This window comes from Anabrus simplex, chromosome 8 (genome assembly GCF_040414725.1).
Source record: "Anabrus simplex isolate iqAnaSimp1 chromosome 8, ASM4041472v1, whole genome shotgun sequence".
In the NCBI taxonomy this organism is placed as follows: domain Eukaryota; kingdom Metazoa; phylum Arthropoda; class Insecta; order Orthoptera; family Tettigoniidae; genus Anabrus; species Anabrus simplex.
In genome coordinates, this window is record NC_090272.1 from 237,050,062 (window position 1) to 237,074,684 (window position 24,623).

The window sequence follows — 24,623 nt, forward strand, 5'->3', positions numbered from 1 at the left end:
AAGAAGGGGGAAATGGATGAGCTAGAGAAGAAAGAAGGAAAAATCTTGAGAAAAATCATAGGACCCGAAAAAAGGAAAGGATGGTACATGGAGGAATATGAGAAATGAAGAGCTATACAGACAAACAAAGAAGATTACAGACACCATATGTAAGAGGAGACTGAAGTTTTATGGGCACCTCACAAGAATGAACGAGTCGACTACCAAAGAAAATTTTAACTACATCATCAAATTAAAATCTACTAGTAAATGGATAGAAGAAACAAGAAAAGACATGGAGGAAGTTGCCATCAATCCAAAAGCAATATTTAATGTTTCGAGCTAAAATTGATAAATTCAAGGGGTTTCAGGGAAAACAAAGTGAAAAGTCCAGAAACATGTGGTGGGAGGAAAGGAGTTGGACCACAGTGAAATGATGAAGAAGTTCTAGGGGAAGAAAAAAAAGACTAACCAGCAAGTCAGTTGTTTACCATGATCCAAATTAGGCCAAAATCGAAGAAAGAATAATAATAGTAATAATAATAGTGTGTGGCCCCCAATGAGGCCTGATGCAGGTCGTTCGAGTTGACCCCGTATAGGCGAGCTGCTTGTCTGTGAGGATGATGAACTCAGCCCGCGAGCACGAATAACTGTGAGCAAGCATTTTAATGCGACGCCATCTGGCTGCCTGGTTGTCAAATACGACGCTCTGTTTTATCCTAAGTCTACCAGATGGCAGAGTTAACAGAATCTCTCTCTGTCTACGGCTGAGTTTTAAATAATTTTGTCAGTAAACACCAAATGTGTTACCAAGGATGTTTTATATGCCGACGTCAAGCGACATGGAGTATCGAATGTCGTTTCCCGCCTTTCAAAAATTCGCTCCCCCTGCCGGGGTTGAGGCCGCAATCTTGGGATCCCGAGGCAGACACGCTACCACTGATCCACAGGAGGAGCTCTGAAGACAGTCGTCCGAAAACAGAGCTATTAGTTCTGTCTGAATCCTGTGAATTGTATTCTCTTTCAGGGAACTTCTTAATATTTGAGTGACGTGTCTTTGATTGAGGTGTTCTTTGACATGTTGTTTTCTTTCGTATTATGATCAAATACGTGAAATGAGATTTACGTTGATGGTCACCGTTCTTATGCATTTGATAAGAAATATGATGAAATGGAGTCAGATAATTAATCTTAAGACTTCCCCTATCTTTTAACAAATGGTGCCCACCGACGTGACAGAATACGCGAGTATTTTAATCAAGCTTTCTTGCCCAAGAAGGTAACTGCAGTATTGAAAGTGAAGTACTTACTTACTATAGAAGATGGAGCGACTCAACAAAGGTAGGACCCGTGTTCGCAATGTGCTATAAATACTTTAATTATTATAGGATATAACATTCAAAATTATAAGATATAGCGCACAATATTTAGTTCCTTCTTGCAATAGAAGTAACCTCTGAGAACCGTTACTTACACAAGTCGTTTCATGCTAGGTTAGAAGCTTTACCTGTTCGATGTAAAAATGGATTAGTAATTAAACAGTGACCATTCATAATAGCAGAAATACAAAGTACCGAGAAGTACTATGACGATTTTTAGGTTATTAAAGTCATAAGAAACTAAATTTCTTCAAGTAGTGGTACAATTAACTCACCTTTCGCTAAAGCTGATGTATTAGAAGGTAACATGTGTCAGTTTAGTAATAACAGAAATAAATTTCCTAAAGTAAAATTGAAGAAATATAATGGAGGTATTGCACCCGTCCACCTCCCGAGTCCCAGACTAGCATTTATCTCAGGGGTGTCGGTTCATTATTTAAATCATTAAATATAAATATAACGGCATAATAGAACACGGGGATGAACGGAGCAACTAAAATTAAAAGGGGGAAGGCTCGATTGTAACTTGAATTTAAGGACTCCATGATAGGACTAGGAAGTGACTGTTACTTTAAAAAGGGCATCATCTAACTACAATAAAAAGATTATGAGAGTGGTTTCCTTTGAAATAATTTGCCAGAAGGAGCGGTTTATTACGCCATTTGACGTATAAAACTTTGATACACGTGGCAACAATATTTGAATTTACACACATGTTACATATATAAATCACTTGCCATACCGCAAGTGGTATCAATATCTTGCTACGTTGCTTCTGAAATAAAATGACATTTTGGAGGTATAATTTACGGATCGATTCCATTTGAATCGAACCGTTGTTCAAGATATAGCTTCCTTCTATCGGGAGCCCGAGCATAACCCATGTTACGGTCGGCTTCCCGATTTAACTAAGATGACGTACTCCGGCTATATACATTTTTCCGAGACCGGTACTCGGACTGGGTAATGTTTCTCGTGAAGTGCGAAAACTGGATTCCACGGACAGTCCCTATTTTACGACATCCAGCTGATGCCATACCAATGAATTAGCATTTACATTTTATTTACATGTGATCTGAATTGTCACCAGTTAGCCTCAGTAGACTACTGCCACAGATGAGATAACGAGAAGCGGTGGGAAATACCGTGCCAGTGACCCCCCCTCGCATCGCGAGCGAAGTAAACAAACACGCCAAGTATACAGTCACATCATCCCGTATGGAAACCGTACAATAAAGAGGTACCAAATGACTCTAATATTATCACTCTCATTATTCAAACATACGAATAGAGGGATGTTGTCACCAAACAATTTAATCCACGAAATTATCATCCTCGAAATTATTATTATTATTATTATTATTATTATTATTATTATTATTCCTCAACGGTTCCTGGCACTGTCACGTCTGATTAATATCATCATTATTATGCGGGATGCAAACACAAATGGTTATTACCGTTATTATTATTATATCCCTCTCGTGGTTATTATTATTATTAATGAATAGGTGACTCAATATTTATTATTATTCACGTCACTTAAGAGGTTATTATTATTAATGGACCGGTCATTTCCGCCAAAATAATATATTAAGATATCGGTCACAATTACAAATATTTCACTGATCAACCAACGGCATCATTCCTGTTATTATTATGACAATTATTATTAATCCGACCGCGATGATTTAACATCGTCCTTACATTGTTATTATTATTATCGGTTGCATATTATCATTTAGATTCCCGTTTAACATCTTTATCAACGCTCATTTAATTAAGGCGGTCCAATCCTTTATCTGCAATATTTATTATTATTATTATCACGACATCATGATTGTCCTCGCTCGTTATTACAATGAATACAATATACGACCATTTCTGTGGAATCTGAACTCTCATTATCCTTAGATCCGTTGTATCTCAACGAATAGCTGTGCAGTCTATTTCTTTCGTACATGCTGTCACGGGTTCGAATTCTACCCGCTGCGTAACTCAGTATTTCTCTGTGACACTGCCCGTACATTTTACACTCATATCAATATCCTAAGTGTCTCTCGTACGGAATTTATTTTCCTCTATATCTCAATATTCCTCGATTCATTTATTTCTCACAGAATTATCAACTGACTTATTTATTCATTTCTGACATCGTACGACCTTTTATTATCTGACTGCAGATTCTTTCACATTTTCTATCTCATTTTGATCTACGCTTTAGTTCATTCTCCACCAATAATCGTAACATCTTGAAATTATATTTACCAAATTTTGACAATCATGGTCTCGTAATATTAGCACTACATGTTCCGGCTAATAAATCGCAACTTCAAAACGCGACATTTATACGTTAAAAAAAATATTGGACCGTAATTTAAACCACACGTTCATAACATGTACGGATTATTAGCACCGATTTACATTTCAATATTATTAATTGACCAAATTAAATTACCACGCACTTTAATTCCAAATTAACAACGACATCCCGTCATTAAATGATTCCCAATAAACTCAACACTTGATCACATGAATTATTATTATCTCCCAATCATATTAAAAAAATATCTTCACAAAAAAAGTAGTTATATTATTTATTTATTATTATTATTATTTAAAAATAATAATTTCGCCTGTTATACGGTAGTCCACTCGTAATATGTTTAACGCATAACCCCTTTTACAAAGTCGATTTATTCTGGCACTAAACACTCCAGATATGATTTACTTGGAAATTATTATATTAATCGCATCTCACAAATTTAACAATTTCACTTTGAAAATATGACCATATTAATTTCAACAAAACACCCTTGGTATGGCGAAGCTGGATTTTCCTTCCATGTCATTAAATGGCTCGTTAAAATTGACAAAACATAAAAGCACATATCGGGTCTTATTTAACTAGCATAATCAAAATCAAATGTAAAGAAAATTATCGACTACAAAGAAAATATGAATGCATGCATGACTTAACGTACTACACTATATACACAAATTTACATCTCCCACAAACTGAATACATAAAAGACCCGATTATTTACATTATTATGATTTACTACTGTCCGTGCTACAAATTTAGGATGGGGTCGTTAAGCGACCCATCTTGTTACAGAAGGTAACCAAGTATAACCAAATTATTCCCATTTTTCCCATCACGATAACATTTCCCAAATATTATTTACAGTTTAGTACTCATCTTAGTTATCGGTATTCCATTGCAGCTTTGCAGACGAGAGGCTCCATCCGGCCCCTCTCTGCGTTTTACTCCTCCATCCTTGATGGCGTAGTTTCACAAAAGATTTCCTGGCACATTATCATTTTAAACTCCTATCTTGATTACCACAAACCTTCACCATTTACTACGTTAACACTGTATACTTTAACCTGGATACAACAAATTTCCATCCTAGACCCAAGAATTTAATATATTTACACTATTTAATCTTCGTCCACCTACCGCACAATGGACCTGGACACGTACGACGAGGTGTCAACTATTACGCCCGTCGCGATACGCCCGATTTATACGGCATTCTCGACGTGTTCATGACATCGGTTCGGTATAGCTAAGTACAGGCTACTACTTCCTTAAAGTACTGTTCGTCACACAGTCTATTATGTACGTACTTATGGTGATATATTTTATACTACTCTCTTGCAGTGTAATTACTTTACATCACTGATATTCACAAATGACAAACACTGTCCTACGTTAACATTTTCTAATTCCTGTTGCTTGAGCGCGATCACATTTTACAAACACTGGCGGATGCTCGCGGCATTAAATGACTGTACGTCCGTAGAATTCTAAGTTAGCGGCGACCAACAGTTCAGCTCCCGATATTCAATTCACGTGTGCTGGCGACCGTCAATTCAGCTCCAACGATTCAAGACAAGTGTGTTGGCGAGGATCCCTTGCCCCGTATATATGGATGAAGCCTTTTTCCCGCGGATTCGTTGACGTCATACCCCTTAGGGAGGGGGTGGATTTTTAATATCGGTACTTGCACTCCGAATTGGAAGTTAAAATTTACATCAAATTAATCCACTCCGCTAGCATATCTGCTGGATAAAATATGAACTCCTGGTGATCACAGATTTAGGAGATATGGGTGGATTTAGCTCCTCACATTTCGCGCCTTCGTAAGCGTCCCTGACAACGTGGTCTTCTTCCAGCCAATGGGATTCAAGCTGTCCGGTTTCCAAGAAATCCAGCCTTCAATTTATTTAATTTGCCAATAAGTATTGATTATTTTTCCATGCGTGACATCTAATAAATTCATTACATTCATCCGCGTACTCATATTAATTTATTACTGATTACTTTTGTAGTTACGAAAATATCTCATCCATCATTCCTTAAGATGGTATCACTGAGTCTCCCATCAAATTTTTACTATTGGCCGGCAAGCGGTCACGTGATTTAAATCTCCACCTGCTCGAACTTAGGCTAGCGAACGTACACTCAGCCGCTGTACTTTTCCATGAGGTCATGGAATTTCCGTCCTACCAAAAATATCCCAAGGTCTTACTCATGTGGTGAGTTTTCTTTGTATGACTCTCCCCCTTCCTCTTTCTGACCAAGACTTATTTGTGGACTCTGTATTTCCTTGTACGCCAACTAATGATATTCCCTGCTGTGAAGTAGCTAAAAGTTGTCGTGTTGAGCTAATCCGTCAGGCTCCAGTCTGTCGTCCTTCCTTCGCTCTGATTTTGACATTACCTAAACGAAATATTTTCAACGTCCCTTCTGTATTTCAATAAATGTACCATATTATTTTACCGATCAAATCATGACTGACTATGGGCCTAAGTCACTCGGGTTCATCTTCCTCTTGCCCAGGTAAAAAAAAATCTAGTGAGTATCATGAGATTTTTTTTATGATGTGTCCATATCATCACCATCATGATTTGACATCGGATCCTCTGTTCTGCGACGGCTATTGATTTCGTCTCTCAACATCTGGTTCCTGACCCTTAACTCCTCGTTCTGTCTTTCGATTTCATGGATCGTATTTACAAATTCCTGCACGTCGCTGTCTATCTCTCCACACTCTGGACATGGCCTTGCTTCAATTGGTGTATGGATTACTTGGACTTCTTCTTCCCTTCCGTCTTCTTCTTCATCATCTTCTTCGACATCATCTTCTTCCGGCTCGTCATCTGCTTCCTCTCGTTCATCCTCTGCTTCCCTTTGGTCTGCTGGCGTGTGGTAAAGCTTTAAATTTGCAGCGTTATAGATGTTCTCTGAACTTCCATCCAAGCTCTGAACTTTGTAAGCATTGTTGTCATAAGTTTGTATAATCTTGAAAGGGCCCACGAACAATTTACAAAACTTGTGGTACACCTTCTGCTCTGGGTTAGATACACTAGGCTTCTTTACTAGAACGAGCTCGCCAACCCTCAACGGACGGTGGAATCGCTTATTCCTCAGCCTTCTCAATCGTCGTTCTGCTTGTGCCTCCAAATGTTCCCGTGTCTTTCTGATACAAATTTCGCTGGATACGCGTGGATCTGCAGGACATGCTACTGCATTATGCCACGGCCTGGCCGGATATCTGTTAAAGTGAATCACTTCCGGTATCTGGCCTGTTGCTTCGTGGATCGTGGTGTTAATACATTTAGTTATAATGGGCACCACGTCAATCCACCGCCAATGTGCCTCGGAACATTAGATCCTGCAAAATTTTGCAATCTCTCGCATGATCCTCTCTGATGGATTCGATTCGGGATGGCGAATCGAACTAAGTACATGCTGAATGTCTAGTTGTCGTAATTGATTTGCAAACGCAGCAGATGTGAACTGACTACCATGATCAGTAAGGATCTTCTTGGGCTTCCCCATCTGTGGAATGATATGTGAAGTAATTCCTCGTAGTACAGTTTTAGAATTTGCCTTTTGCAGCGGATACAAGGCTACCAATTTAGAGAATACATCTAAACTAACAAGGATGAATTGATTTCCCCTACGGGCCTTGGGGAGTGGTCCGTACAGGTCCATTGCGAATATCTCGCGGGGTTCAGTAGGTAACAGTGGGCGCGGAGATTGCTTAAGTAAATACGGATTAGGTTTAATCCTTTGGCAGACGTCACATGATCGTAGTACATTTCGGACTGTTTGGTTCATCTTGGCCCACACGAATGTCTCTTGGATAGTTGCCAAAACCTTCCCTATACCTCCGTGTCCAATGACCCGGTGTACATGGTTGACTACCGGTACTTGCATTTCAGATGGTATGACTATGCGAAGTTTCGTGTGTTCCTCATCCAAAAACTTATGAAGAACCCCATTCAAATAATGGTAGCTCGCTGATAATTTACTAGCTCTGTCATACTGTGGATTGTCTGGCTGCAATGTTTTGTTAAAAAATTCTATCATCAAGTTAGTAAACCCATCTCTCTTCTGTATCGCTCCGATGTCCTTCAGATTCCTTAAGACCTCCTGATCCTCTTCTATCAACTCAATTTGGTGGATTACGACTTCCTCCGGGTTTGGATGTCGACTCAATGTGTCTGCCAAAGTATTGAGTTTCCCGGGGCAATGTTCGACTGTTAGATCAAATTGCTGGATAAATAATGCCCAACGGCTAACCCTCTCGCTTGCCATATTGGTTTTCATAATGAACGTCAGCGCTTTGTGATCGGTACGGATAACAATCTGAAAACCATACACGATCTTCTTCCAATATTGCAAAGCGCTCACGATAGACAGCATTTCCAATTCCGTGATAGTGTACTTTATCTCATGCTTCCGCAATTTCCGGCTCATGAAGGCAATATAGGTCTTTATGCTTGGATCATCGGGGTTTTCCTGCAGTAATACGGCTCCTATACCTATGGTTGAGGCGTCTGTTTGAATTATGAATTTGAGGCTGAAATCCGGGTATCCGAGCTTAACATTATGCAGTAATCGTTGCTTGGTCTGAGCGAACGCCTCATCACAAGTATGGTCCCACTTCCATCGATTATTTTTCTTAAGTAAGTCCTGCAATGGTGCTACTACGGTCGTGTAATCAGGGCAATGATCAGCGAAGAATTGACACATTCCAAGGAACTGCCGAACATGTTTTACTTTAGTAGGCTTAGGAAACATCCTAATGGCCTCAATTTTGACTGGGTTTGGTCGCACACCATCTCCATCTACAAGGTGACCCAAAAATAACACCTCCTTCTGACAAAAATGTGATTTCGATAGGTTGACCTTGAAGTTATGCCTTCCTAAATCGGTGAGGACTTCATTAATATTTTCCAAGTGTTCCGAAAGTGTTTTTGTAGCTACCAAGATATCATCCACATACATGATAGTCGCCTCTTTGACCTTTGGACTTAGATTGCGGTCAAGAGCTCGAATGAGAACCGAACCCGCATTCTTAATACCAAACGGGAGACGATTAAAGACATAAGTCTGTTGATCGAATAAGAATCCCGTCAACAACTTAGATTTAGCTTCCAACAGTATGTGATGAAACGATGACGTCAGGTCAAAAGTGGTAAAATATTCCATATCTTTAAATCTCTTCAAGATCTCTTTAATAGGCGGGGCCTGCTCATACTCTGGGACTAATCTCTCGTTGATAGCACGTGAATCAAGGCAAATGCGCACCGATCCGTCCGGTTTCCTTACTATCACTAAAGGATTTAAAAATGGCGTCGGTGACTTCGATATCAATCCACTTGCTTCCATTTCTCTAATAGCTTCGCGGACTTGGGGATAGAATTTCTCGGCAATTGGATATAATTTCTTCTTATACGGGGACCAATCATTCACGTTTAATTCGTATTCAAATTTTTCAATTTTTCCAGGTTTTGAGCCAAACGTGTCGCTATGCTTTGTTAAAATTTTGAATAAATCTTCCTTCCCCTCGGGACCTATTACAGCTGCATTAACTTTATCTGCTATAACCTTCCCACAGTTGATTTCACCTTCCTGCAATTCTGCCGCAAACAGTTTATAATCATCAGAGGTCACATGATCATCCGTCTCACTCATGACACTTTCGTCCGTCCTAAGCGGATTCACGACTTCGGTGTTCCAAATTTCTTCATGTTCTCCTATCTCTGACTGAGGGTTCATGGTTGTATCCTCAATACCTTCCCTGTGCTTAAATCTGACAGAGTTATCTCCCATATCAATCACAGCCTGGTATTCAGTCATAAAATCGGCCCCTAGGATCAAGTTATAGTTGATTTTATTCATGATAATAAATGTATGAGCAAATTTTGAATTTCCAATTTCGATGTCCAATAATGCCTGGTTCTTACATATGACGGATTTATCCGGGATAATTCCACGAATCTTCAAATTTGAAACTGGGATAATCGGGATGTTTACTTTGGATTGTAGTTCATTTACCAGAACCTGGGATACTACTGATACGCTGGCGCCTGTATCAATGAGCGATCGAACCCTCACGTGGTTGATCCTAGTGTATATCACTGGTAGTCTCTTAATTTCCTTTGAAATTTGGATTTCGGGATTGTCAATTAATTCGTCAAAGGTCACAACCCATGTATCGACCTCTGCGATGATCCATTCTTCAGTTAAAATTCGGCGTTTTTTTTCGCCCCGAGCCGTTCTTCAGATTCGAACGTCGGTGCATTCGGGTTCAGGTCGCTGCCCCCTTTCCTTGCTCTTTGGAATTGCAAGCTCTCCGCTCCTGTTGCTTCCTCATCACGGCCTCGATCATGGATCGCCTCCTTCCATTTTCTCTTGTTTAGCTCTTCTATATACCGCCTAGACTCTTGGTATCTGTCATCCTTCTCCTGACGAGATCCTCCCTGGTAATATCTCGGGTTCCCTTGATTCCTAGCTGGATACGGCCTATAATTATTTCTCTGGACTCCCCGGTATCCCCTGTCAGCTCGAAAGTTCGCTTGGTTGGTTTGCCGGTTGCCTTCCGCAAAATTCCTTGGTCTCGTCCATTGTCGCGGCTTCCACTCCGTATTATATGCTCGACGAGGTTCCGGATCCGTACTAGTTCCCTGGTTCTTCGTACTAGTGGTCTTCGGTTCGATTGTCCGTTCGATATTATTCACCTGTTGGTCCCTGCTCCTAATTTGTCTTGGGTTCGAATGATGCGTTGTGAGGTCTAATTGACGTAATAAAGCCTCCGCATCGACAGCTGTCTGGACATTTGACGCTATCATCATTCGTTGGACCTCGAATGGCAATTGCTTTCCAATGGCGCTAATCAATTCTGTTTCGCTCATTGGATTATCAAGCTCCCGTAGCTTGTGAAATTGTGCCACAAAGTAATCAGAGAATTTCGTGGGTGAAGATGTTGCATATCGTCTGGAGTATACTTCCAGCCTTAACTCCTGCTGTTCCTGAATACTCCAGAACTTTTGGAGAAAAGCCCGCCGAAATCCTTCAAAATCTTCAAAAGTATACAAGAAAGCCCTGAACCACACAGCTGGTGCTCCGTCTAGGAATTTCTCTACCGTTCGCAGTTGTCGCTCTACTGGTATTTTATTCTCATTTATATAACCGGCGACTTCCCGGATGAAACCTTTCGGGGTGATATGCCCACGGACATCGAACTTTGGTGGCTTGTCATCGGACATCTTAATGACGTGTACCACCGATGTCGGGATAGCACCTGATGACGTAGACGACCCATCTCTGTTTTCAAACTTGAAACCGTGTGTATCAGCTTGGGATGGGCCTCCTTTCTTATGAATCCCCTGGTTATCATGGGGTTCGTATTCGCGATATTGGAGGTTAAAATCTTGGCTAGACGCTGATGGTTCCAACCTAGCCTTCAACATCTCCAAGTCTTTTCGGATGTCATCCATTCCGTCGGGATTACGACTGGCTATTTCTTTTGTGCCGGAATTTTGCCCATTATACGCCTTGCATTGTTCTAATAGGCGAACTTCCGTGTCGGCAAATGATTGGCCCTGTTCGATTAGATCTTCCGTCAGCTGGAATAACGCTAAGTTTGCGTCTTCGCACTTGGTTATTCTCTGGCTACGGTCTTCTAAATTTATAGTTAGTTCTTCGACTTTGTTTTTCAGTCCTGCTACGATCACAAGTGTACGTGCGGCTTCCCCACGTAACTCGTTCATGCCCTTGTCATGCTTGTCCAAAGTGCCAGCTATCTGCGCGCATTTTTCTTCTACTTGTCCCCGGACGATGTCATTCTCCTTCCTACACTCATCCCGAATTTCCTCTATGTGTGATTCTATGTCTTTTCTGTCAGTTAATCGTAGAGCGGCGAGTTCCTTGACACTAGCGTTCAATTTTTCCTTAATTTCTGCGCGTTCCATTTGAGCCTCATCTCTAGCGCGGTCAACCTTTTCATTAACGATGGTAATGTACGCATCCATGTGCACTTTTAATTCGTCTTTCGCGAAGTGACATGCTTCCTGGACTTGAGTTAATTTGTCCCTAATTTCCTGTCCCATCGCTACGCTCGCGGCCTGAACTGCATCTATTTGTGCCTTGAGTTCTGTTTTATTAACTTCACACGCAGCCTGTACTTGGTCTATTTTGTTCTCTAATGAAACACTCGCGGCCTGTACTTGGTCTACTTTATTCTCTAGTGAAACACTATTAGCCTGCATTTGTTGAATAATTTCCTGTTTATCAGCCCGCATTTGTTCTGCAAGTTCATGTTTAATCGAACCATTATTAACCTTCAAAGCTTGCATTAATACCTCTAACGTGAGAGTTTTCATCTCTCCCTGTCCTTCTACCACTATGTCCTGGGATCGCTCCCCACCGTCGTCAGACATTATAACTTTTCTTGAGAAAGCAAAAGGGCCGATCGGCCTCTCACCTTGCTGCACACGAAGGAATACGCTATTGGGTCTAGGCCCTATCCTATGACATTATACCCCTACACTAACTTTCATTTAACAAAAAAAATTTTGACTATAAAACTTGTTTACATTTGCCGGTCATTCAACTTGAATGCTGGCTTGCGCCTAAGATTTCACAATAAACCGCTCCAATATAACAACAACAACAACATTAAAAACAACGATGAAGTTGGAAATCTCCTGCCCTGAAATACGTTAATTTTAATTTATACCATCTCAACCTCTTTTTAAATAATAACTTGAACTGGTGCTCAGTAATATTTTTACCATTTCAAGCCTTCCTAAACAGCTGTTTATAATATTCATCTCATGTCCAATGACATTTAAATGGAGTCCTGAATTACCAAAATAATATTAAATTTCATATGGGAAAAAGAGAAACATCAAATCTTCGAGCTTATTGAATTTTGAATCATTGCCAAACTTGAAAAGATTAGCAATGGATTATATTAATCAACTAGTCAAATCTAGCTCCGTTCGAAACTAACCTTACTCTAGCATGATATTACGTTACAAGTGAACACACACTTGACCGTGATGCGGTCATCAATTAAAAAAAATCAAAAATTTAGAAATATAAAATTTGAAAAAAAAGTATAAAAATATAAAAATTTTACAATTGATTATCAATAATATTGGCCTCTCTGCCGTTCTTAAAGCAACACGTTGGGTAAGCTATATTGCTTCTGGCCCAACTGTAACATGTCCTACAATTGGTCATCATTTTACTGATGTCAACCAACATGACTCGTAGTTCTTCCCTTATTTTGTTAGGCCCTCTCTGCCGTTCTTAAAGCAACACTTTGCCGTTCTTAAAGCCCCACTTTGGGCCAGCCATTTTGCACCCGTCCACCTCCCGAGTCCCAGACTAGCATTTATCTCAGGGGTGTCGGTTCATTATTTAAATCATTAAATATAAATATAACGGCATAATAGAACACGGGGATGAACGGAGCAACTAAAATTAAAAGGGGGAAGGCTCGATTGTAACTTGAATTTAAGGACTCCATGATAGGACTAGGAAGTGACTGTTACTTTAAAAAGGGCATCATCTAACTACAATAAAAAGATTATGAGAGTGGTTTCCTTTGAAATAATTTGCCAGAAGGAGCGGTTTATTACGCCATTTGACGTATAAAACTTTGATACACGTGGCAACAATATTTGAATTTACACACATGTTACATATATAAATCACTTGCCATACCGCAAGTGGTATCAATATCTTGCTACGTTGCTTTTGAAATAAAATGACATTTTGGAGGTATAATTTACGGATCGATTCCATTTGAATCGAACCGTTGTTCAAGATATAGCTTCCTTCTATCGGGAGCCCGAGCATAACCCATGTTACGGTCGGCTTCCCGATTTAACTAAGATGACGTACTCCGGCTATATACATTTTTCCGAGACCGGTACTCGGACTGGGTAATGTTTCTCGTGAAGTGCGAAAACTGGATTCCACGGACAGTCCCTATTTTACGACATCCAGCTGATGCCATACCAATGAATTAGCATTTACATTTTATTTACATGTGATCTGAATTGTCACCAGTTAGCCTCAGTAGACTACTGCCACAGATGAGATAACGAGAAGCGGTGGGAAATACCGTGCCAGTGACCCCCCTCGCATCGCGAGCGAAGTAAACAAACACGCCAAGTATACAGTCACATCATCCCGTATGGAAACCGTACAATAAAGAGGTACCAAATGACTCTAATATTATCACTCTCATTATTCAAACATACGAATAGAGGGATGTTGTCACCAAACAATTTAATCCACGAAATTATCATCCTCGAAATTATTATTATTATTATTATTATTATTATTATTATTATTATTCCTCAACGGTTCCTGGCACTGTCACGTCTGATTAATATCATCATTATTATGCGGGATGCAAACACAAATGGTTATTACCGTTATTATTATTATATCCCTCTCGTGGTTATTATTATTATTAATGAATAGGTGACTCAATATTTATTATTATTCACGTCACTTAAGAGGTTATTATTATTAATGGACCGGTCATTTCCGCCAAAATAATATATTAAGATATCGGTCACAATTACAAATATTTCACTGATCAACCAACGGCATCATTCCTGTTATTATTATGACAATTATTATTAATCCGACCGCGATGATTTAACATCGTCCTTACATTGTTATTATTATTATCGGTTGCATATTATCATTTAGATTCCCGTTTAACATCTTTATCAACGCTCATTTAATTAAGGCGGTCCAATCCTTTATCTGCAATATTTATTATTATTATTATCACGACATCATGATTGTCCTCGCTCGTTATTACAATGAATACAATATACGACCATTTCTGTGGAATCTGAACTCTCATTATCCTTAGATCCGTTGTATCTCAACGAATAGCTGTGCAGTCTATTTCTTTCGTACATGCTGTCACGGGTTCGAATTCTACCCGCTGCGTAACTCAGTATTTCTCTGTGACACTGCCCGTACATTTTACACTCATATCAATATCCTAAGTGTCTCTCGTACGGAATTTATTTTCCTCTATATCTCAATATTCCTCGATTCATTTATTTCTCACAGAATTATCAACTGACTTATTTATTCATTTCTGACATCGTACGACCTTTTATTATCTGACTGCAGATTCTTTCACATTTTCTATCTCATTTTGATCTACGCTTTAGTTCATTCTCCACCAATAATCGTAACATCTTGAAATTATATTTACCAAATTTTGACAATCATGGTCTCGTAATATTAGCACTACATGTTCCGGCTAATAAATCGCAACTTCAAAACGCGACATTTATACGTTAAAAAAAATATTGGACCGTAATTTAAACCACACGTTCATAACATGTACGGATTATTAGCACCGATTTACATTTCAATATTATTAATTGACCAAATTAAATTACCACGCACTTTAATTCCAAATTAACAACGACATCCCGTCATTAAATGATTCCCAATAAACTCAACACTTGATCACATGAATTATTATTATCTCCCAATCATATTTAAAAAAAATATCTTCACAAAAAAAGTAGTTATATTATTTATTTATTATTATTATTATTATTTAAAAAAAATAATTTCGCCTGTTATACGGTAGTCCACTCGTAATATGTTTAACGCATAACCCCTTTTACAAAGTCGATTTATTCTGGCACTAAACACTCCAGATATGATTTACTTGGAAATTATTATATTAATCGCATCTCACAAATTTAACAATTTCACTTTGAAAATATGACCATATTAATTTCAACAAAACACCCTTGGTATGGCGAAGCTGGATTTTCCTTCCATGTCATTAAATGGCTCGTTAAAATTGACAAAACATAAAAGCACATATCGGGTCTTATTTAACTAGCATAATCAAAATCAAATGTAAAGAAAATTATCGACTACAAAGAAAATATGAATGCATGCATGACTTAACGTACTACACTATATACACAAATTTACATCTCCCACAAACTGAATACATAAAAGACCCGATTATTTACATTATTATGATTTACTACTGTCCGTGCTACAAATTTAGGATGGGGTCGTTAAGCGACCCATCTTGTTACAGAAGGTAACCAAGTATAACCAAATTATTCCCATTTTTCCCATCACGATAACATTTCCCAAATATTATTTACAGTTTAGTACTCATCTTAGTTATCGGTATTCCATTGCAGCTTTGCAGACGAGAGGCTCCATCCGGCCCCTCTCTGCGTTTTACTCCTCCATCCTTGATGGCGTAGTTTCACAAAAGATTTCCTGGCACATTATCATTTTAAACTCCTATCTTGATTACCACAAACCTTCACCATTTACTACGTTAACACTGTATACTTTAACCTGGATACAACAAATTTCTATCCTAGACCCAAGAATTTAATATATTTACACTATTTAATCTTCGTCCACCTACCGCACAATGGACCTGGACACGTACGACGAGGTGTCAACTATTACGCCCGTCGCGATACGCCCGATTTATACGGCATTCTCGACGTGTTCATGACATCGGTTCGGTATAGCTAAGTACAGGCTACTACTTCCTTAAAGTACTGTTCGTCACACAGTCTATTATGTACGTACTTATGGTGATATATTTTATACTACTCTCTTGCAGTGTAATTACTTTACATCACTGATATTCACAAATGACAAACACTGTCCTACGTTAACATTTTCTAATTCCTGTTGCTTGAGCGCGATCACATTTTACAAACACTGGCGGATGCTCGCGGCATTAAATGACTGTACGTCCGTAGAATTCTAAGTTAGCGGCGACCAACAGTTCAGCTCCCGATATTCAATTCACGTGTGCTGGCGACCGTCAATTCAGCTCCAACGATTCAAGACAAGTGTGTTGGCGAGGATCCCTTGCCCCGTATATATGGATGAAGCCTTTTTCCCGCGGATTCGTTGACGTCATACCCCTTAGGGAGGGGGTGGATTTTTAATATCGGTACTTGCACTCCGAATTGGAAGTTAAAATTTACATCAAATTAATCCACTCCGCTAGCATATCTGCTGGATAAAATATGAACTCCTGGTGATCACAGATTTAGGAGATATGGGTGGATTTAGCTCCTCACATTTCGCGCCTTCGTAAGCGTCCCTGACAACGTGGTCTTCTTCCAGCCAATGGGATTCAAGCTGTCCGGTTTCCAAGAAATCCAGCCTTCAATTTATTTAATTTGCCAATAAGTATTGATTATTTTTCCATGCGTGACATCTAATAAATTCATTACATTCATCCGCGTACTCATATTAATTTATTACTGATTACTTTTGTAGTTACGAAAATATCTCATCCATCATTCCTTAAGATGGTATCACTGAGTCTCCCATCAAATTTTTACTATTGGCCGGCAAGCGGTCACGTGATTTAAATCTCCACCTGCTCGAACTTAGGCTAGCGAACGTACACTCAGCCGCTGTACTTTTCCATGAGGTCATGGAATTTCCGTCCTACCAAAAATATCCCAAGGTCTTACTCATGTGGTGAGTTTTCTTTGTATGACTCTCCCCCTTCCTCTTTCTGACCAAGACTTATTTGTGGACTCTGTATTTCCTTGTACGCCAACTAATGATATTCCCTGCTGTGAAGTAGCTAAAAGTTGTCGTGTTGAGCTAATCCGTCAGGCTCCAGTCTGTCGTCCTTCCTTCGCTCTGATTTTGACATTACCTAAACGAAATATTTTCAACGTCCCTTCTGTATTTCAATAAATGTACCATATTATTTTACCGATCAAATCATGACTGACTATGGGCCTAAGTCACTCGGGTTCAGTATCAAGCAGTGGTTGGGATTTTGATTTCAATGTTAAACGATCTATGAAGATAACACCTTACATGACAGTGATAAGTTTCAGTACTTAATACAATCAATGGAAGATAATGAACTCCATATGATTGTTCGAAGTTATCCTCAGACGGCAGACAATTATTCCCAATCCATTGAAACTTTGAAAGAGCGGTACATCAGAGATGATCTTCTGTTGCAGGCGTACGTTAAAGAACTTTTAAAGCTGGTCATTTAAAATGTTACGTGGCATGATAACTTCCGATGTGTTTTCCTTCGATTAAGCTCTCTGAGAACTTTGAACCTGGCCGGTAGAATGCAGCCTGACCAAAGAAACGCTGAGAGCATGGCAGAGAAGTCAGTTCTCTGAGTACTTTGAACTTGGCCTGTAGAATGCAGTCAGACCAAAAAAACGCCTAGAGCATGGCAGAGAAGTCAGCTTTCCATACAAGCTGGCAGTTTAGAAGGTGGAAATATGACTCGGTTGGAAAAGCTTATCAGATTTCTCAAATCTAAAGTCCAAAATGAACAGCAGATTTTGTTATCTCAGACAGGTTTTGCAATTTTGGAGGTGAAAGACAAACAAGAGAAGAAAGGTTGTTCTTCTATGCCTAAGAGCAAATTAAAGACAAAATGAGCCCTCCATCAGTTGCAACCATTTATAGCAGATCATCTGAATCTTGTATCATCAGTGAGAAAACTATAATTTAAAACTAAGAGAATGACCCTGGATGGAAGAAGGACAAAGGCTAAGCAAAAGAAATGCTGTTTCATGTTTTTCCGACCTGACCACTTTTTTGTTTGTTTGTTTCTTTCTTTCTTTCTTTCTTTCTTTCTTTCTTTCTTTCTTTCTTTCGGTTTTCCTCGGACTCGGCGACGTATCCCACCTCTACCGCCTTAAGGGCATTGTCCTGAAGCGTGAGACATTGGGTCGGGGATACAACTGAGAAGGAAGACCAGGCGGCCTTACCTGCTATGCTTAACATGGCCCTTGTGGAGGGATGGGAAGATTGGAACGGACAGGCAAGGAAGAGGGAAGGAAGCGGCCGTGGCCTTAAGTTAGGTATCATCTCGGCATTTGCCTGGAGGAGAAGTGGGAAACCACAGAAAACCACTTCGAGGATGGCTGAGGTGGCAATCGAACCCAACTCTACTCAGTTGACCTCCCGAGACTGAGTTGACCCCGTTCCAGCCCTCGTTCCACTTGTCTAATTTCGTTGCAGAGCCTGGAATCGAACCCAGGCCTCTCGGGGTAGCAGCTAATCACTACACAACAGAGGCGGACTAATCACCTTATTAAGAACTGTAAGTAAATAAAATGTCCATTGCTTAGCTTATTGTGCTACGCATGTTACAGTCATGTGTCCAGGAATATCAAGGCTGAGAAAAATGCAAGAAAGAATAAGGAACCAAGTCAACTGAAGGTGACTTCTGACATAGCAACTCACTCACGAATCAATCAAGTAATATTGCAAACATTTATGGTTACCCTGCAAAGGGCCTGTAAAAAATGTGAAGGCTTTTCTGATTGTGTATCTCAATGTTTGCACCCCTTGAAGAAAATAGGTGATGAGCTAGGACTGAAACGTTCTGCTGACGAGTCGGTGGAAGTCAAGGATTTGTCAATCCATTCCTCGCAATTCAAGATGTCCCAGTTTGATGAATGAACTGACACTGATATTGATAACAACTTACGCGGGTGGACTGGTATGCTAAATTCTCACTCGAAATAAAATCTCCCTTATGGTGGTCTCACAGCCATTGAGAGTAAACTGGGTTGGACTCTTCGTGGAGATCTCCCAGTGAGTGGAGGCGGTAACTTCCTGTCTGTCGTAAGGGCGATCTAAAACAGGGCCCAACGGTTCTCAGCTTGGGAGCGTGGGTTGTCGACCACGGGGCCATGTAAGAGTCCTGCCATTGCTACTACTTGTGCCAGGCTCCTCAGTTTCATCTAGTTTATTCGACCTCTCTTGCTCTTTTCCGACCCCGGCGGTATTAGGTTGCAATGCCTAGGGAGTTTTTCATTTTCACGCCCCTCGTGACCCTTGTCTTCCTTTGTCCGATACCTTCGTTTTCCGAATTGTCGAACTGCTTCCCTGTTTTCCTTCTGATTAGTACTAATAGAGGATGGTTCCTCAGTTGTACTTCCTCCTGAAAGAGTAATCAGCACCACCAACACACAGTTGATTACAAAGCATCTCCCTTTTGTTTTGTTACAAGAATTCTATTCCATTCACACCATACGAAAACTCTAAAGGTGTTACTGAAGGTGGTGGTTCTGTAGGTAAGAATGTACGGAAGGTGATGTTATGTCCTCGGGTGTTTCTGTCGTAGCGAGAGCAGAAATAGTTGAAGGAATTTCTCAGGTGGCTGGGTGGTGAAGGATTTTGTATTTTATGAAGGATGCTTAGGATGATGAAAGTAATGTTCGTCGTACATATAAACATGGCAAGAAAGGTGAGAAAATACGGCAGTTAGGAGATGAGAATAACAGAAATGCATAGCCTATAAGGACACATGGCACGAATTCATTTTTAATAACTCAGGAGTGTCCGTTTAAAAGGCGCTATCTCCACCATGAGGAAGTTGTAGAGAAAAATCAAGGAATGCATAATAAAAGGCACATGGAACGAACGACTTTTAAGGAATTACATCTTTCTCATCTGGATTACTCATGCGAATTCGATAGTATTCAACTACTTTGAAGTGTCTGGACGAAATACTTTTTTCTTGGAGTGGAAATAGCACCTTTCCTCGCTAACTAATATATTATTCCTTTCTAGGGCACTTATGGAGAAACAGCAGATTATGGGGAAGAGAGAGGAGTTATCGAAGAAGCCATCTCCGGTCTTCTTAATGCAGCGATGAAAGTTCTCGACGGTCTTTTGGATGGATTTTCCAAGATGGCTGACAAGGTCCACATGGCTATCCAGAATCTTATGCAGAAACTAGCCAGTAGAATACAGGTTATCGTAAACGCTGGCTCTAAGGTAATCTCCAATCTCGCTGGCAATCTTGGAAGTAAGATCCAGGAGGCTGTGAAACTCGGTCTGATCAGCACAGAATGCGCCACCGCGAGGACAGCCGAAGTCAGCGAGCTGGTCCTCAACGCCACCAACAGCTTGGCACGCTGCCCACAGAAGGTCGAGCCCGTTATCACCGAGGTGGTCACCGAGCTCAAAACACTCATGTCCTCTTTGTCAAAAGTGCTGGCCAATGGTCCTCGGCAGGTAACATACTTACTTACTTCTGACTCCCTTCTGTTCTACCCGACAGGGCTTTTCTTGAAGTTGATTGGTGAAAACATTTGGAGCATAAAATGTCATTTCAGCATGTATCATATTCTCATTACTTACAGTAATTAGAAAGCTATTCGAAAAACACCTTTTTTTGTTTATTTTGTTGGAAGGTGAAATTAAATCAACTCTTCACAAATAATCCTTTGTTTAAGTGCTTCGTGTTCTGAAGCTCAACATCTGTTTCGAATTTCTTAATTTCCTCTTACAGATTTTGTTTTTATTTTGAGAAGAGAAGGTTCATACGACATTTAGTGCTCAAAGTGTTCTCAGACATCAGCTCTGAGTGGTGTTAACTTCTCATGAATCACCCTGCCTATCATGCCTGAATGCATTACTATTATTAATAGTTGTTTCAATAAATGTTTTTCATCGATTATGTATGTACTTTGTCCAGTTTGTGTGAGAACTGTATAATTATTTTACACTCACAATATGCAAAGTGTTTTCAAGAAACAAGAACACCTGCCATATGCAAGTTCACATGTACCTTAAGTATTTCAAAATTTTACACTGACTTAGAGTGGATTGAGTGCTCCAGTTACTATTATCTTAACATTGTAAATACAGCGCGTTCATACACAAATTCACACTTTACTTAAATAATCCATATGTCTTAATACTACCATTTACATCGGGTTGAAGATTGCATTAAAATTTGACATCGTCACATAGAAATGTACACACAATGCACAGAATACTGAAGTCTGTTCATGAAGCATTTTACATTTTTGGAAAAAGGCTCTAAGGCAGCTGCAGGTAATACATTCCAATCATCAATTTCCCGATTTACAAACGAATATTTACCATACGTAGTTCTCTGCAATCTACCTTTTATAGTGGAGTAGAAAATAATAATGTGTACCATACTTGAAATATATATATCAATGATATGTGTAAAGAAGTGGAATCAGAGATAAGGATGTTTGCAGATGATGTTATTCTGTACAGAGTAATAAATAAGTTACAAGATTGTGAGTAACTGCAACGTGACCTCGATAATGTTGAGAGATGGACAGTAGGCAATGGTATGTTGATAAACGGGGATAAAAGTCAGGTTGTGAGTTTCACAAATAGGAAAAGTCCTCTCAGATTTAATTTTACTGCGTTGATAGGGTAAGCGTTCCTTTTGGGGATCATTGTAAGTACCTATGTGTTAATATAAGAAAAGATCTTCATTGGGGTAATGACATAAATATGGTTGTAAATAAAGGGTACAGATCTGTGCACATGGTTATGAGGATATTTAGGGGTTGTAGTAAGGATGTAAAGGAGAGGGCGTGTAAGTCTCTGGTAAGATCCCAACTAGAGTATTGTTCCAGTGTATGGGACCCTCACCAGGATTACTTGATTCATGAACTGGAAAACATCCAAAGAAAAGCAGCTCGATTTGCTCTGGGTGATTTTCGACAAAAGAGTAGCGTTACAAAAATGTTGCAAAGTTTGGGCTGGGAAGACTTGAGAGAAAGCAGACGAGCTGCTCGATTAAGTGGTATGTTCCGAACTGTCAGTGGAGAGATGGCGTGGGAGGACATCAGTAGACGAATAATTTTGAGTGGTGTCTTTAAAAGTAGGAAAGATCACAATATGAAGATAAAGTTGGAATTCAAAAGGACAAATTGGGGCAAATATTCGTTTATAGGAAGGGGAGTTAGTGATTGGAATAACTTACCAAGGGAGATGTTCAATAATTTCCAATTTCTTTGCGATCATTTAAGAAAAGGCTAGGAAAACAACAGATAGGGAATCTGCCACCTGGGCGACTGCCCTAAATGCAGATCAGTAGTGATTGCAGTGATATGACACCAAAATTCCATCTACCTCCAACTACATTCCAAGTCCTGGACACATTGATACATCTTCATTATAGTATGTTATGCCTGTCAGCGTTCAGTCTGCAAGCCTCCGTGAATTCACAAAACGCATCCACAATCCTGTATTTGGAACAGGCTCTGTCGCCTTGTTTAGTTCTATGGCTGTTATCTTTACGTCACGTTGTCTCCTTGGTCTCCCTCTACTTCTCGTACCTTCCATGACCGAGTTCCTTACTCTCCTAGGTAGCTATCGAGATCCATTCACCTCACTTCCCATCTATCGAATTCATTCCTAACTTAACCTTTATCTCATCATTCCACCTCCCTTCCTGCCATTGTTACCAGCTGTTTGAACTAGCAATCACTCTCGTTTCTTAATCGTCTGTTACTTCTAACATATGAATGAGATATTCTGAGTTCACACAGTTTTGATGGTGGTGGTGATTATTGTTTTAAGAGGAAGTACAACTAGGCAACCATCCTCTATATATCACTAATCAGAGAGAAAAATGGAAGGGGTCCGACACTTCGAAAAATGAAGATATCGGCCAAAGGAAGACAAGGGCCACGAAGGGCGTGAAAATGAAAAACTCCCTATCCCTCGCAAACCTAAAAGCGTCGGGGTCGGAAAAGAACAAGAGTTGACCAAGGGAGGTCGGAAAGGATAGATGAAAGTGAGGAGCCTTGCATAAGTAAGTGGAAGCAATGCGAGGACTCAGCTAAGGGCCCCGTGGTCGCCAACCCACGCTCCAAAGTTCAGAGCCCCTGGGGCTTCACACAGTTTTGACTCCCGTACAGCAAAGTCGCTCTGAAAATGGACCAGTCATTGCGTGCGGAAGCTGACTTCTTTCTAACAGATATTAAAATCTTCCAATTCTCTTTAATTACGGCGTATTATACAAGTTAGATTCACAAATTTCACACGATCAATTTAGGATATGATCTTTGGTTGTGATATTATCTAGTTCATTTGAAATGTTTTGCAGTTCAAGGCCTGTGTTCCGGAACATCCAACTCTGCTCGACCTGCCCCGTATTGGTGAATGTGTGAGGCAGGCCGTGAAGACGGTAGTGGCTGACGCCGCCCAGTTCGTGGGCAAACTGGAACACGCCATCACGCAATCTGTGAACGTATCAGAACAAGCTGCAGCGGATGTCGCATCGTGCGCGCTTGGAGCGACTCAGGAGGCGTCCAGGGAGTCCACGCTAATTCTTGACCATCTCTCAGAATGCATCGCACAACAATCATCTTCAACCGCCGTCGAGGGAACGTCAACATCAGCGAGTCCCACGACCTCTCAATAGTCAAAAACACCTCCAGCACTCTTTAGCATTCATAATCTCACTCCCTAGGAAAGTGCCCGGCCACTATTCGAGAAAGTACTTGTAACGTCCAAATAACTGATTTGACCAAATGTTTTGAATCCCTTTCAACAACATTCAAATTAAAACTACTTGCCTTCATAGCGGGCAAATGTTTTACGTTAACACCGACGTCATCTCATTTACAACATAATTTCTATCTGAAAAAAAAAAAATATCCTTTTAAAATATGTTGTATAATTCTATATTATGTATGAAACATGTTGTGAGTGCTATTAAATTATTCTCTAACATTCTGTTGGTTTCTACCAATTATTACCTGCAACCAAAATCCACAATCCCAAAATATAACATATAGGTATTAGTTTGTATCTAACCAGGCGAGTTGGCCGTGCGGTTACGAGCGCTCAGCTGTGTGCTCGCATCCGGGAGATAGTGCGTTCGAGCCCCACTGTCGGCAGCGCTGAAGATGGTTTTCCGTGGTTTCCCATTTTCACACCAGGCAAATGCTGGGCTGCACCTTAATTAAGGCCACGGCCGCTTCCTTCCCATTCCTAGGCCTTTCCTGCCCCATCGTGGCCATAAGACCTATCTGTGTCGGTGCGACATAAAGCAACTAGCAAAAAAACAAAGTTGTATCTATATGTTTCATTACTAGGACCTGGTTTTTTTGAGAGTGCATATGCAT

General features: G+C 40.1%; 1 protein-coding gene across 1 annotated transcript; it reads left to right on the forward strand.

The window, feature by feature from the left end:
- Positions 1 to 1,227: 1,227 nt before the first annotated feature.
- Positions 1,228 to 23,917, forward strand: LOC136879390 (uncharacterized). Its single transcript, XM_068229101.1, has 3 exons — positions 1,228 to 1,320; positions 20,287 to 20,733; positions 23,600 to 23,917. The coding sequence occupies exons 2-3, from the start codon at positions 20,368 to 20,370 to the stop codon at positions 23,915 to 23,917; spliced, it is 684 nt and encodes a 227-aa protein (XP_068085202.1). The 5' UTR covers positions 1,228 to 1,320; positions 20,287 to 20,367.
- Positions 23,918 to 24,623: the final 706 nt, after the last annotated feature.

Coding starts and splice junctions, on each gene's coding strand:
- LOC136879390 (XM_068229101.1), top strand. CDS start 20,368: ATGAAAGTTCTCGACGGTCTTTTGGATGGATTTTCCAAGATGGCTGAC. Junction 20,734..23,599: donor TGGCCAATGGTCCTCGGCAG/GTAACATACTTA, acceptor AATGTTTTGCAG/TTCAAGGCCTGTGTTCCGGA.